At 43.8% G+C, this 15,253-nt stretch overlaps 2 protein-coding genes across 3 annotated transcripts in view; one reads left to right on the top strand and one right to left on the bottom strand.

Moving 5' to 3' along the window:
- Positions 1-300: 300 nt before the first annotated feature.
- Positions 301-11,023, bottom strand: LOC141097140 (betaine--homocysteine S-methyltransferase 1). Of its 2 annotated transcripts, none has more exons than XM_073584158.1 (8): positions 10,867-11,023; positions 9,598-9,730; positions 8,894-9,012; positions 3,914-4,105; positions 3,444-3,591; positions 2,414-2,596; positions 1,568-1,796; positions 301-973 (listed from the first exon to the last, which is right to left on the bottom strand). In XM_073584158.1, the coding sequence occupies exons 1-8, from the start codon at positions 10,903-10,905 to the stop codon at positions 799-801; spliced, it is 1,218 nt and encodes a 405-aa protein (XP_073440259.1). In that variant the 5' UTR covers positions 10,906-11,023; the 3' UTR covers positions 301-798. The 2 variants fall into 2 exon arrangements, with proteins under 2 accessions (XP_073440259.1, XP_073440258.1); XM_073584157.1 differs by lacking the exon at positions 10,867-11,023 and adding an exon at positions 9,908-10,016.
- Positions 11,024-11,326: 303 nt separating this feature from the next.
- The window catches only part of DMGDH (dimethylglycine dehydrogenase), a 115,063-nt gene continuing 111,136 nt past the window's right edge, over positions 11,327-15,253 (top strand). The window contains exons 1-3 of the mRNA XM_073584154.1: positions 11,327-11,743; positions 13,508-13,685; positions 14,539-14,637. Of these exons, the coding sequence (XP_073440255.1) occupies positions 11,607-11,743; positions 13,508-13,685; positions 14,539-14,637 (414 nt within the window). The 5' untranslated portion in view covers positions 11,327-11,606. The remainder of the gene's footprint in view (positions 11,744-13,507; positions 13,686-14,538; positions 14,638-15,253) is intronic.

Raw genomic sequence — 15,253 nt, 5'->3', positions numbered from 1 at the left:
CTGGAAAAAGGATTTTCTGGGCTTGTGTGAATTTTGAGATGCAAACCTTGCTCTTGCCTGTGGTAGAATGGCTATGGATTTTACACTTGCCATTGCAAAGTGAGAAATCTGTATCCATATATAGTACAGATTGTGGTTATGCAAGTGCTGTAGACTTCCCTACATCAGATCACCAATAGGCTGCTTTATTTTACACTGGGGGTTCTTGAGTCCTATACCCGTCATCCCATCAATACCTGCCCTCACTGCAAAATGAAAAAAAAATTTTCACTTCAATAAAAAAAAAAAAAAAGCCATTCATTCTTTACAAAATATTTATTTGATGCAAGACAAACAATTAACAGTGCATATTGTCAGAATTATTAGCGCAAGTTGCCTACAACGTCTGTCCACACAGATTGCATCAATAGGTACTGTATAGATAATCTCAAGAGTTCATCTTGTTGGATGTCACTAGGATGCCTGTATTGGCATTTAGTCCTATTTGTGCAGAGCTGGAATGTTCGTAGCAGCAGCAGAAGAATGTGCTGGTCTTGTGGTGGGCAATGACTAGTGCGCACACTGAAACAATCAGCAAGGACTTCTCATGATGATGATGGGAATGGAGTCATGTCAGAACCACAAGAAAAACTAGAGTATGAGTAAGACAGGATACTGTCAGATCTAGCTAGTGAAGAGTATAAGTTCATCTTGATTGATGTTTTAATCCAGCAAAAAGGTAAACTATTGCCATTAATATGACTGGTTAATTTTTTTGTACAAATGGCATCAAATTATTGAGATGAACATTGAGCTCTATTACAAGGATTGCTTTGAAAATAATTCTCTCAGTTGATTTTCTGTAGTCGCCTCCTTCTGCTGCATTAGTTCGGCGTCTCCTTTGGTCACTCCCCAGGCATCCGGCTTTGCCAGAGAAGGACAGTAGGGTCTCCCTGAAGCCGGGTGCAACTTCTCCCAGTAGTCACGCCTGGCCCTGTCAAAACAGTGAAAGCTAGTTCATATACACATTAGATATCATTAATAGGATGTACAGTTGTGGGCTGACCACCATTCATGATATGTTGAATGGGGAGAGCCTTTTAAAGCCTAAAGGTCGTTTCAGAGAAGGCTGTGGGTTGTGTACAGGAGGAACAACAAACTCCATTACATGACTTATATAACCCTTCAAGTTTAAGAGTTTCCACATATGTGCAACACAAATGTCTGAATGTGGCTTTAAAAGGTATAATTTGCCATGTGCCGACACTCGCTTTTTTGGGAAGATGGGTAGGATTGGAAGTAGAGTTTGTCATCCCCTTCCTGTCCAGTAATGGTTCCCATTACAGGACTGGGAAGGCTTCACTTTACAACTGAGGTGTGGAAGTCTCCCGGTGGGCTGTTGCCACTGACGTATAGTCATGGAAGCTTATGTTTAGCTAGTGCTCAGCTGAGCAGGGGAGGGACATGTGCCTTAGAGGGAAAGTTTACAAATTAAAGAACAGAAGAAGCTAAGGTCTAAATTATCTCCTGCGGCACGGTACAAACTACATATATGACAAGTATAGAAAAATCCATCTTTGGTACATACCTTGCTCGAACCCAGGGTTTAGTATGCATATCCAGTCCACTGCCCCAGCTGCCATGTTTCTCTGAACCAGCTGGTAAGAATCCTCTTTCTGGGGCCAGCTCTTCAGCTATAGCCCTAGTATGATATGGCTCAAACCCACAACATCCACCAATGTACCGGACTCCAAGATCATAGGCAGCTCTGGCATACTTGTGAATGTCCCACCTTGACACAATGCGTGGTTCCAAAGCTGAAATATATTAGTATATAGAGTACGTGGTCATAAAGAACATGTTAATGTGCTCTGGTTGCTCCCTCAGCTGAAACGTTCAATAGGCCATGGTGAGACATTACTGCACCAGCCAACTCTATAGCAGTGACAATATCCTGTTGCACCTCCATAGAAGGTTTCTAGTTCCTTATTGGCTACAGATGAGATTCCAACAGTGTCACGAGTGTGTCTCCACGCCACTGAAGACCCCCATACACAGACTACTTCACAAAAATCAAAACAGTCTTTTGATGACCCATAAACACTTTCCCCAACAGATTGCGTCAGTGGAGAGAAGGATCTGACAGGCCTGATTTCATGCCACCAATTTTATTTGCCCTCAGCAAGAAGCCACCAAAGGAACCTGGCAGCCGCCATTGCTGATAACACAGGAGCCCCAGGAGAGATCACTGACCGTCATCTATTGTTCATGGAGGGCTTAAGGACGTTTCAGGTTTTACGCCTCTTCCAGGCAACGGTCATTGTAATGCTATCATTTAATAGAGGCTGAACAGAATGACAATACTGAAAGCAAGTTGTTCCCCATAATTTACTCATGAATAAACACTAATGTTGCATTAAAATTTTGCACTTACCAAAAGGAAACTCTGGTAGGTCAATGAAACCTTGCTTTCCGCAGTCAGGTGTGTGATAAGCAAGTGGCTGGGTCATCAGATGAGCCTTGACATTGGCTGCCACCAAACCTTCCTTCATCAGCTTCACTGTGGCCACACAGGTCATTGGGTCAAAATGGCAATTAACACCAACCACAGAGGCCCCTGGAGTTCACAGTAATGAAGTTAATAGAATAGGCCGGAGCATACACCTGTAGTCATGGTTACCATAATAGTTAACGAGTAATTAGATAGCTGACTAACATACTAATTGGTTTTAATTCCAATACACGGCTGTGCAAATACCAGTAGATTTTACCTGATATATTGTGATATTCTCAATAAAAAAAAAAAAAAAAAAAAAAAAAAATTAGGTAGATAGAAAATTGTGAGGTATCTTTCCTTCCAGGAGAGGGTCAATTTTCAGTTCCCCCTCCTTCATGGATCACTTCTAAAGAGACTCCACTGTTGGGCCGGTCACTCCCCAGAGCGGCACTGTCAGCCACATAAGCAGAGAGCCGGCTCTGGAGTGAGATCTCTCAGAACAGCTGTCTGTACATGGGGGTGTCTGGCTTGGATAGCAACAATTTGCCTGATTACAAGGCTCATTAGAGAGTAGCTTCCCCGTGACATTAGCAAGATATTAATTCTATCCTGGAAGGAAAACTACACATTCCTTGACATGTAGCATCGCCAATGAGACTCCAATCTTATGTTATCTCAAGAAGAGCAGAGAGAAGAAGTCACCATTACATGTGTGTGTGTATATATATATATATATATATATATATATATATATATATATATATATATATTAGTGTTCGATTGCTTGAAGCCAAGGGAGAGAGAGAAAAAAAAAAACAAAAAAAAAAAAAAAAACACTGATTGGCAGGGGTGCAGGACCATGGCTGATCAGACATTCATGACCCATCCTAAGGATAGGTCAATGATAGTGGACAGACAGCCTCCTTATGATAAATAGAAAATAAAAAGAAAAATAAAAATAGTGTACCTGCTCTTGCCAGCCTGACTGCACACTCTCCAGGACACACACCATTTAGATCTCCTTCTGGACCAATACACAATGTGGCTGCGACCGGCTTTCCAGCCTCTTTTAACACTTGTACTGCCCAGACGGCCTCTTCCACATGTTCAAAGTACTAGAGTAAAAAAAATAAATTTCAATATTAGTAATCGAGATAATTAGGTACAGTAGGAGAGAGCAAAGCATGACAGCGTCTCATCCACTCCATATTTTGCTTAGGTGTTTTTACATGTTTCAATAATGCATCGCATCAACATCAGAAGGTTGGGGGGGGGTCAAGACCCCAGAGTCGTCTGTTATCTCTGGCAGTAGCCAGATGTAAGCAGTGAATGGAGCAAAAGCTGCCCAGCTCTGTCCACTGCCTAGAGGCCACTCTTGGGTACTGCAGCTCCACCAGTCACTTCAGTAGGAGCTGTTAGATATATGGATCACGTTACCTCAGCGATAAGAAAGTCCACATTCTTCTTTACAAACACATCCAGCTGTTTCCGGAATATCGCCTTCACCTCAGACTCACTCTTGCAGCTTAGATATGAAGGGGTTTGGCTGACACCTCCAGCAACCAATGCATCACCTTCATTTGCGACCTCCCTTGCGATGTCACAAGCTGCTTCATTCACTTTTTGGCCCTGAAAGGTGAGCAAAGAATGCACAAGAGCCACGTTAGACAAATAAGTGCATCTGTAAATGAGATAATATATATATATATATACACACACACACACAGTTTACATCTAGATATACTTGAGCAATATGCAAGTGTTACATTTTGATCTGCATTATGTCAAGTGTTCAGTGTAAGCCGTTACAGGGTCATTGGTCTGAAAGCGTCAGTAACAAGGAGCAAATGGGACACCATTACTTCTGTGCTCAACTATTGCAGTAGTAGGAGATTCTAGTGATGGGACTGCTACTTTCTCAAGACGTTTGCCCCTTTAAAGGGTTCACAAGTCATGGAAAAACCACTTTAGAAGTTGTAATACTAGCTTTATGCAAATCAAGAACCCAGACAGTAAAGTTCGGCGTCCATACCAAACAAACTTCACTAGGAAGTCTGTGTTACTGTTCGGGTTCGGCTGACCTAATACTGGGTGTTTGTCATGCTGTCATGTGCATAACAGCACGGCAAACACTGCTTCTGATCGGTGGTGAAATTCTCCCTGCTGGTCAGAGAGCTGCGATTCCTATGCTGTCAAAAGATAGCATGAGTGCTCAGCTGTGATCGGAGGTATAAAGTTAACTCTGATCTCTAGTGTCAGCTGATGGGACTACAGCTCCCATCATCTGACACCTGCTGCCACTAATAACCGCAAGAGTAGAAGCAGCTGATGGGTATATTCAGCTTCTCCTGAGCTCTAAATAAATAATTCAAAGAGAAAAGATATGGGATCCCCCCCTCCCATTTTTGACAACCTGTTTTGCTAAAGCAGACAGCTGGGGGCTGGTAAGGGGCCATGGATATTCCCACCCCAGCACAAAGACAGCAGCTGCCCAGAAAAGGCACATCTATTAGATGCACCAATTCTGGCGCTTTGCTCGGCTCTTCACACGTGCAGTGTAGCAATGGCAAGTGGGGTTGTCACCTCTGTATTGTCAGGTGACATCAAGCCCATGGCTTAGTAATGGAGAGGCATCTATAAGGCACCTATCCATTACTAATCCTATGTTGTAAATAGAGACACAGCAAGTATAAAGTCCTTTATTAGAAATTAAAAAAAAAAAAGTTACTTTTTTTATTTAAAAACAGTTATACTCTAACGCCTGCACCACCAAAGCCCTCGTTCTCCTGTAATAAAAGTGAAATTTAACCCCCAAGAGTGGTTTGCATGTTCATGACTGGGCCAATTTTTACAATTCTGACCACTGGCCCTTTAGGAGGTCTTAACTCTAAAACGCTTCCATGGATCCTGGTGATTCTGACACTGTTTTCTCGTGACATATTGTAAAATTTCAGTCATATAACTTGAATTTGTGAAAAAAAAAAAAAAAAAAAAAAAAAAAAAAAAACACTTAAGTAACATTTCCCACATGTTTACTTTACATCAGCACAATTTTGGAACCAAAGTTTTTTTCCTTAGCAAGTTAAGGGTTAAGAGTTGACCAGCGATTTCTCATTTTTGCAACACTTTTATTTTTACGGACCACATCACATTTGAAGCCACTTTGAGGGGTCTATATGATAGAATGGTGTCACGTTAGGGTATTTTCTAACAACTGCTCCCCTCAAGGTGCTCAAAACCACATTCAAGAAGTTTATTAACCCTTCAGGTGCTTCACAGGAATTTTTTCTTCTTTAATATAAAAAAAAAAAAAAAAAAAAAACACACTTCAGGTTCAATTTTTTTTATTTTACCAAGGGTAACAGGAGAAGTTGGACTGCAAAAGTTATTGTGCAGTTTGTCCTGAGTACGCTGATACGTGGGGGGAAACCACTGTTTCGGCGCATGGCAGAGCTCAGTTTGACTTTTTCAATGCAAAGTTAGCTAGAATTCAGATCTGACGCCATGTCACGTTTGGAGAGCCCCTGATGTACCAGAACAGTGGAAACCTCCCACAAATGACACCATTTTGGAAACTAGACCCCCCCAAGGAACTTATCTAGATATGTGGTGAGCACTTTGAGCCCCCCAGTGCTTCACAGAAGTTTATAACGCCCGGGCGTGAAAATTAAAAAAAAACAAAATCGTATTTTTTCCCCCACAAACATGATCTTTTAGTCACCAATTTTTTTTTTATTTTCCTCAAGGGTACCAGGAGAAAATGGACCCCAAAAGTTGTTGTCCAATTTGTCCTGAGTACGCCGATACCCCATATGTGGGAGCAGACTACTGTATGGGCACACGTCGGGGCTCAGAAGGGAAGTAGTGACGTTTTGGAATATAGAGTGATGGATGCTCTGCGGGTGTCATGTTGCCTTTGGAGAGCCCCGAATGTACCTAAACAGTGGAAACCCCCCATAAGTGACACCATTTTGGAAACTAGACCCCCTAAGGAACTTATCTAGATGTGTGGTGAGCACTTTGAACCCCCAAAGGCTTCACAGAAGTTTATAACGCCCAGGCATGAAAATAAAAATCGTATTTTTTCCACAAAAATGATATTTTTGCCCCCAATTTTTTATTTTCCTAAGGGTAACAGGAGAAATTGGACTCCAAAAGTTGTTTTGCAATTTGTCATGAGTACGCCGATACCCTATATGTGGGGATAAAACAGTGTTTGTGCGCATGGCAGAGTTTGGAAGGAGCACCAATTGACTTTTTCGATGCAGAATTGGCTGGAATTGAGATCAGACGCCATGTTGCATTTGTAGAGCAACTAATGTGCCCAAACAGTGGAAACCCCCAATTCTAACTCCAACCCTAACCCCAACACACCCCCAACCCTAATGGGAAAATGGAAATAAATAATTTTTTTTATTTTATTATTTTCCCTAAGGGGTTGATAACGGGGGGTTTGATTTACTATTTATGGTGGTTTTTATGTTTTGCAGCTTATCTTACGCTAGAAGACGCTGTATTGTAAAATTAGTTTTTGCATCACCACATATTGAGAGCTATGATTTTTTCCATATTTTGACCTACAGAGTCATGTGAGGTCTTATTTTTTGCAGGACGAGTTGACACTTTTATTGGTATCATGTTCGGGCACGTAACATCTTTTGAGTGCTTTTTATTCCAATTTTGGGACGCAGAATGAACAAGAACCAGCGTTTCATCAATTTCTTTTGGGGGGGTGCGCTTACACCGTTCCGCGTGCGGTAAAATTGATAAAGCGGTTTTATTCTTCGGGTCAGTACGAATACAGCGATACCTCATTTAGGTAGTTTATGTTTTGGCGCTTTTATGCAATGAAAACAATTTTATATAAAAGATTATTTTGCATCGCTTTATTCTGCGAGCTATAACTTATTTTTTCACTGATGACGCTTGTATGGTGGCTCTTTTTTTTTGCAGGACAAGATGACGTTTTCAGTGGTACCATGGATATTTATACGAGTCTTTTTGATCACGCGTTATTGCACTTTTTGTTTGGCGGTATGATAACAAAAAAATAATAATTTAAGGGGTTCGCTAAAAGGGTTAACTAACGGGACAGTTTTATAGGGCGGGCCGTTACGGACGCGGCGATACCAAATGTGTACTGTTTTTATTTCCAAAAAATTAGGGAATATTTTTTTAATTTATTTAGCGTTTAAATTTTTACACTAACTTTATTACATTGTCCCAGGTGGGACATCACTGTCCTGTGACAGATCGTTGATCTGTGATGTGACAGATCAGCGATCTGTCATAGGCACTGCACAAGGCTTCCTCCTTGCCTGCGCTTTGCAGGCATGAGGAAGCCAGCTCCCTGCAGGCCCCCGACACCATCTTGGATTCGGGGACCTGCAGGGATGGAGCCCCCTGCAGCAGCGCTGCACATTGCGCTGCTGTGGGGGGCTCAGGGAAGCACGGAGGGAGCCCCCTCCCTGCCGATGCTTCCCTTTAACCCTGGTACATCGCGATCGTGTTTGATCGCGGTGTGCAAGGGGTTAACATGTCGGGGGCGGTCCATGACCGCCCCTGACACATTGTGCCAGCTGTGATAATCAGCTGACACCCGGCCGTGCTCACCACATGGGCGCCGCTAATCGCTGTGACGTACTATCCCGTCCCTGGGAATTAAGTCCCAGGGCACATGGATGGGATAGTACATCACATGACAGAAAGGGGTTAAATAAAAAACACACACTGAGTCTACCATTAGCCGGTTCCAGCTCAGTGTGATTGCCAAGTACGACCTAGCGCTACACCTGGACTTTCCCAATGAAAGCCACACCTGGAAATTGTATTTCCAGTCTATAGGATCGGTCAGGTCAGTCCAGTGTTGTGTGCCATCATTAGGCCGGTTTCACATTTGCGTGTCAGGGCGCAGCGACGGCCGCCGCTAAGCCCCCTGCCGCACCTCCTCCGGTAGCTCCGCCTACCTGCGCATGACGCCCTCTATCTTTATCACTGGGGACGCAGGCCGTGCCAGTATGCGTTTGGCGGCGCATGCGTCCTTTTGATGGTGCGCCGACCAGCGCCAAACAACCTGTTGCAGTTTGGTTGCGCTCGGCGCACCGACAAAAGGACGCATGCGCCGTCCTGCGTCCCCAGTGATAAAGATAGGGGACGCAGGACGCATGCAGCGTCATGCGCCGGTAGGTGGAGCTACCGGAGGAAGCGCGGCTTAGCGGCGGCCGTGCGCAGGCAGTCGCTGCGCCCTGAAACTAGCCTTACAGCAGTGTTTAGCTGCAAACAAAGCGCTATACCCTACACCAATGACTACGGGACACCACAGCTACTGTATAAGGGAAGTTACTATACAAAATAAAGAGCGCTGTGTGAATACATTAGGACCTCTTTACCCAAGGTCATTAACACCTGATCACTTACTGAGATTTTCTCTGCCACATAGTTGCCCCTGTTCTCCAGTTTATCATCGCTGGCGTAGAACGTAAATGTCTGCATCACATTTGCACCGGCGCGGAGGAATTCCCTGTGCAGCTGACGTACTGGAAAACAAGAATAATGCACGTATAGTGATGTCCCCCCGCAGTGGATCCATCTACTGCACCAGGGAGTCTGGCTAATCGGTTTACTAGAAAAGTGGTCATTTAATGCTACATACCTCCTGGACTATATAGGTCTGTATAATTAAGGCAATCTCCTCCATTGCAGCACTATGGGCTGGTCATCAATATCAGATAAGTGGAGGTCCGAGAAACCCCCACCATCGTGAACGCAGCTGTGCCATTCAGCTCTGTACACCAGTCTATGCACGGATGGAATCAGAGCTGGTGACAGCTGTCCAGCAGAGGTTTTGGGTGTCAGACATGACCCACAGGTCTGATATTGATGACATGCCAAAGGGAGAGCAAAAAAATAATAAAAAAATCCAGCAGAGATTGCCTTTCATTTCAGTAACACTTTGGAATGTGGCTTACTGAAAAGGTCATACTAGAGGCCTTAGCTGGTCTTCCAAGCCACTGAAAATAAGTAAAGCTTCATGTATTTGTGCACAGGAAAATATTTTATAATGTCTTGAAGTTATACATGGGTGATTGCTTATCACTGTTAGATGGAAGCAGATACTATACCGGCCTCTGGATGTTCTACGGCAGCTTCAGGGGTCCATGGTCCCGCTTTCACATAACCTCTTTTCTCCAAGGCAAACACAAATCCACCATCGCCAATAACAATTTCCCCAGCATCGAGGCGCTCCAAGAGACCCTGTAAAGAAGTGAGAGTCCACTGAAGAGACAAATGTTCGATTGGATCCTCGAGCTCCCGAGTAAAGAACCCCAACATAGAATAGATACATGAGAGACATAATCAGCACTACAGGAGTCAGAAGATTATAGGACCTATTGTTTAAATCTACTTTGTGTAACAGGTTTTTTTTCCTACCCAAGAAGGTAATCTTGCAAGTCTCACAGTGGCCACTGGGGCTTTTTTTGTAGGCTCATACATCCTGTCCTTTTAGGAAGGCTTATCAGCAGAGGCAGGAAAACACAAGGACAGGCAACACCTCTATACACAGCACCCACCACATAGGAGGACATCACAGCTGATGCTGCCTTCCCAGTGATCTTTGCACAGGCTCATTAAGAGTCTGCAATACAAAGATGGGGGTCAGGTTTGAGCATTGTGGCCATGACCCGGTTGGGGGGAAAAAAAAAAAAAAAAAAAAGCCCCAGTAACCAGTGTGAAAATTGCAAGCTGTAATATATAGGCGGGATATTCATAGTACAGGCCAGAGGGATGCATTGCAATCCATTGCCACTTTTAGAAGGTGCCATGTGGGGACACAGAATGCCTGAGATTCTGTGCTATACAGAGCAGGGAGATCCAGGGCAGATGGTCCAGTGCCAGCCTTGGGTTTGAGCAGCAGATCCTCTAGTGATTACATGTCGGATTGCCATGGGCTAATCTGACACGTGTGAACATATCCTAAGATCTAACAGGGAAACGCTGAAGGATTTTGCTGTTATGCAAACAGCTTTTTGGAACAGTTATACAGACTGGGAAGGGAAAAAACACTTTTCTTAATGACAATTGGATTTTTTTCTTCTTCCTTTTGTATACGGTCATGCAAGTCCAGTCTGGGCTGAAGCATTGGGACTGCAGTCAGAGAACCTACAGTTTTACCATCAATGAACAGCTTGTTCCTTACTATGGCAGACAGGACTAAGGTGTATAAGGTCTGTGATGACACCATTGAAGGCTGAACCTACACCCACCTAATCACTTCACTCACCATCAATGGCCCTAACACAAAACCAGTTGTAGTTTTCCAATATCAGAGAACTTCCCAGGAGTCAGGACATCACACTGTGTCTTCTGCCCATCCTGTAGGTGAGGCTTACCTTTCTGGCCTGGCCACTCTTCGCTCCAGGTGGTGCCATCTCTGGGGTGGGTAAGTGGTTAGTGCCCACTGCAGCCCCATCTCTGCTTTATAGCCATGGTCTGGCGGGTGGGTCTGCAGCAGGCTGTTTTCTTCTCTCTGATTTGTGGGCCTATCCCCCACCTCCTCCACTTCTGCCATACTCCACCTATTGGCAGACACACATCAGCTATCTGCAGTGCAAACATTTGTCTTTTACTAAATGTTAACTTGTTCTTTCCAAAATCCAGACCCATAATGCGACATAAGGAGCGGTGTGAGCTGAGCCTCCTCCTCCTGCATTGCACAACCGCTGCGCTCAAAAAGTAAACTTGTTAAAAGTGTCCAGCAAAGTTTCCGGCCACAGGTTATGGAATGGAAAGAGTTAATGTTGGGTCATCCCTTTTAGAAACATTGTTACCATGAACTATTGAAAATATTTTCTTTACTGATGCTGAAGAGTCCAGAGGAGAACACAAAGGATTGTAAACCTGCAGGAGAGTGCTGTCAATGTGTTACAGATCAGGGATTGTGATTTTTTCCTGCAGGGGATGATGAGGCTGGGTGCTGATTTGTGAAGCAGGAGGGCGGATCCTGGCAGCTTGTCATCTCCTCCACTGTGTGTTTTGCTTTTTTTTTTGGTTTGCATACATCTAAAGTTAGGGAATAAGAAGAGTGTATGAGATTTCAGAGCTCCTCCACCTGCTAGCAGCACTCAGCAAGATGAGGCTCCAACATGTGAGGAGGCTCCTGCTGCACAAGAGGGATCCCTTACTGCCAGCTAGGGGCAGGGGGCAAGCTGTGGTCACTTGTGTGCAAGAACCCAGGAGGACTGTCAGCACAGGTCCTAACAAAGAGAGGTGGGTACCCCACATACTGCATATGTATGCCAAGGGCTCCAGGATTAATAGGATTTAGTCTGCTCACTTATATACCGCCATCATGGTCCACAGACAGCACTTTACAGACATCATCACTGTCCCCATTGGGACTCACAATCTAAATCCCCTATCACTATGTCGCTGGAGTGTGGGAGGAAACATACAAACTCCTTGCTGATGTTGTCCTTGTTGGGACTTGAACCCTGGACCCCAGCAAGGCTGCCCACAGAGTGACTGTATGAGTGTATATGGCGTGTATACACACACACTCCCTCTTTTCCATTCTTTGAGTCCGTTTAAATAGGACTCCACTCAGATGTCATCTGAGCGGAGTCCGACGTTTTCAACAGACTCATTGACTTGCATTTCTGAGTGTGAGCCGAACTTTGAATCAAACTCTGACATGCTGTGATGTTTTTCCCAGATGGGATCTGTCTGAGGAAAAAAAAAATTGGACACGCATGGCCCCATAGAATAACATGTGGACGAGTGCTAACCGATTATTACGGACGTCTGCACAAGCCCTAATACATATATATCAGAGCGGAGTTTGTTTTTTTTTTTGTTTGTTTTTTTAGCTTGCGCCATAATTGTTAAAACAGAAACAGCGACACTCTTGTAAATAGGTTGCATCTGGTATTGCAGCCTAGTCCCATTCACCTTTCTAATATCTTGACACCTTTCATCTAAGCTAGTACGGAATGTTTTGTCCTCTATATGCTCCACGGATAACACGCTCTAATGGTGCTAACTTCCCTGTACATTATCTGCAGGTGTGTATATATATATATGCAATGACCAATGCTGAGATCAGCATCTATGTAGAGTACAGGCCCCGGAAGGACTGAGAAATAGAGAGGTGGCCACACGTGCGCGTGGACTGTGTATTCCTTTCTTTGGGAGCTTTGAACTAGAGTTGAGCGAATATGTTCAGAATTGGTCGCCGAATCTGAATTTGCAATATTCGTACCATATTGTACCCTGTTCCTGCTGAATTTGTTTGATCGGTTCCGCACCTATTCGGTAATTTCTAGTCCCACTGACTCCAATGATCGTTATTGGAACCAAATTTTTAAAAATTTGCTCAACTCTACTCAGAACATGTCCTATTGATTTGCCCAGATGGGAACACTCATTAAGGTCTTTGTCCTTTTTCCTGGAGCGTTAACATTTCAAAATATAGAGCTTAGGCCGGGATCACACATGCGAGTAACCTGGACGAGTCTCGCATGTCAATATCCGGCACTCAGGACCGGAGTGCGTTGCTGCATGTATTTCTATGAAGCCGCACGCACCGCTCCCGAGTGCCAGCGGCAGAGCCGGGTATTAAGATGCCAGACTCATCCGAGTTTCTCGAATGTGTGATCCTGGCCTTAGAAGGGTATTTTCACTTCAAACATTTCCATCATACCATGAGAGCGAGGTTATATGATATGTATATGCTGTTCTGATTTTCCATCCACACATCAAAAGATCGATGACTAAGTGGTGTCCTCAAAAGCGAGGCCTCCATTGTGAAGCCGGTCTAGTGACCGATCGGCAGGGCCGTCATGACAAATGTGGTATTCCATGTCACTTAGTAATCGGGAGTACTCTTTATTTTCTCCCGGTGAACTGTCGGTACCATCGATACATCCCCTTCCCTTCTATAACCTCCGATCATGACTGTGTAGCACAGAGCCGATACTCTATATTATCTTACCTTGTATTGTTTTTTTCTCTTTTTTCTTATACCTATATTAGCAATGTGAAAAGCAAATCTTCCATTCTGGGAAAGAGATGGAAGGACACTGCGAACACGGTTATTATTGGTGGTGGATGCGTAGGGGTGAGCCTGGCTTATCACCTTGCCAAGGCTGGCATGAAGGATGTGGTGTTACTAGAGAAATCGGAGCTCACAGCTGGATCTACCTGGCACGCAGTAAGTGTCTTCCCACTTTCCTAAAGCTGTTATTGTTTATGAGAATCGAGGAGTAACGAAAATCATGGCTGATTTCTAAAAAAAAAAAAAAAAAAAAAGTCACCACACCTGCCCATGGGTTGTGTCTGGTATTGAAGGAGTAAGGGAACCCGCAGACATCTGTGATCATGGGTCCGATCCCGGATCACAATGTGCGGACTGGCTGTGCGTCTCCAATCCCCAATATTCCTATGAGGCTGACACGCTTAGGGTTGGGTGAAACACAGCCAGTTCGCGCATTGTGATCCAAGATCGGGCCAGTGATCACAGACGTCTGCAGAACACAGGCTCGGACTGGCCCACAGGGTAACAGGGCAATCCCCCGGTGGGCTCCTGTGCAGATCCCCACTATATGGATAGTGCTAGGCATAATTCACTTGATTTACTCTGTACAGAAAAAGCAGCATCTCATCATTCATTAACCAAACTACCTAGCTTATTATTATTTACAGATATAGGTACATTTGTGAATGAGGGGAGAGTAGTATTTGTATGCAGGTGAAAAGTGGGCCCCTCAAAGTCACTGTTGGTGGGCCCTTGGCACCCCAGTCTGACACTGGCAGGACATAGGTGGCGCAGCTTCTTGACGCAAATTGCTTTTTTTTTCTTTTTTTTTTTTATAATTCTGGCTAAAAAAATTTTTTTTGTTAAATGGAAATTAGGCGATTTTGGTATTAATGTTCATTTACATGTAACAAGCTGAAAAAAAAAATAGCAGCTTATCTAATATGTCTTCCTCTGATTAAGCCAATTAAGAATCCTTTGGATGTAATCGATAGAAACACACTAATTTATCTGAGCTGTTGCTTTTCAGGCTGGGCTAGCAACATATTTTCATCCTGGGATTAACCTAAAGAAAATCCATTATTACAGTATCAAACTGTATGAAGACTTAGAAGAAGAGACTGGACAGGTAAGTGCAACATTAACAATAATCACATTTTAGAACTTCTGTACTCATTCTGATCAGATATCATTCATATTGGCCTGGAGAACCCAGTCTGTTGTGAATTTTATCCACAGAACTCATTACTACCCGACTGTCCGGCTATGTGCACACGTTCAGAATTTGCAGCAGAAAATCCTGATATGGTGGCAGGAAAAACGCTAAGTGAAATACCTGTGTTTTTGCCACATTTTTGACATGCGGCTTTTTTGCTTTTTTTTCCCTACTTATTAGTATGGGTGAAATATGCTGCAAGAATAGACATGGTGCAGAGCCGAATCTGCTGCAAATCTGTAAGGAAGAAATAAGCAACGCGTGCTGGAGATTCCAGAGATGTCAGTCACTTTGATACTGAAAAATGCTGAGTATTTTCCTTACCAAATTGGTGCAGAAAAAAAAAAATGCAACGTGTGCACATAGCCTTTGGGTTCGTTCAGGCGAACATATTAAATGTCTGTCTTCTGTCTTTAGGCAAAACATATAGCGTACGGTCAGCACAAGGACCAATACAAGTCAGTGCAGTAATTCACGACCGTTTTTACACACTAACCAATGGTCTACAAAAATCGCCAAAAAAAAAAAA

This window comes from Dendrobates tinctorius, unplaced genomic scaffold (genome assembly GCF_039654945.1).
Source record: "Dendrobates tinctorius isolate UK_male_01 unplaced genomic scaffold, ASM3965494v1 ptg000083l, whole genome shotgun sequence".
NCBI lineage: Eukaryota > Metazoa > Chordata > Amphibia > Anura > Dendrobatidae > Dendrobates > Dendrobates tinctorius.
Note: the sequence above shows the minus strand (reverse complement) of the source record. Positions and strands in the feature narration are given on the sequence as shown.

Bases quoted from the DNA above. Each gene is read 5' to 3' on its own strand.
- LOC141097140 (XM_073584157.1), bottom strand. From the start codon at position 9,970: ATGTATGAGCCTACAAAAAAAGCCCCAGTGGCCACTGTGAGACTTGCA. The intron at 9,013-9,597 runs GTATAGTATCTG...CTTGTTTTCCAG, and splicing joins CGTAGAACATCCAGAGGCCG to TACGTCAGCTGCACAGGGAA. The intron at 3,592-3,913 runs GTAACGTGATCC...TTTTTACTCTAG, and splicing joins TGGACTTTCTTATCGCTGAG to TACTTTGAACATGTGGAAGA.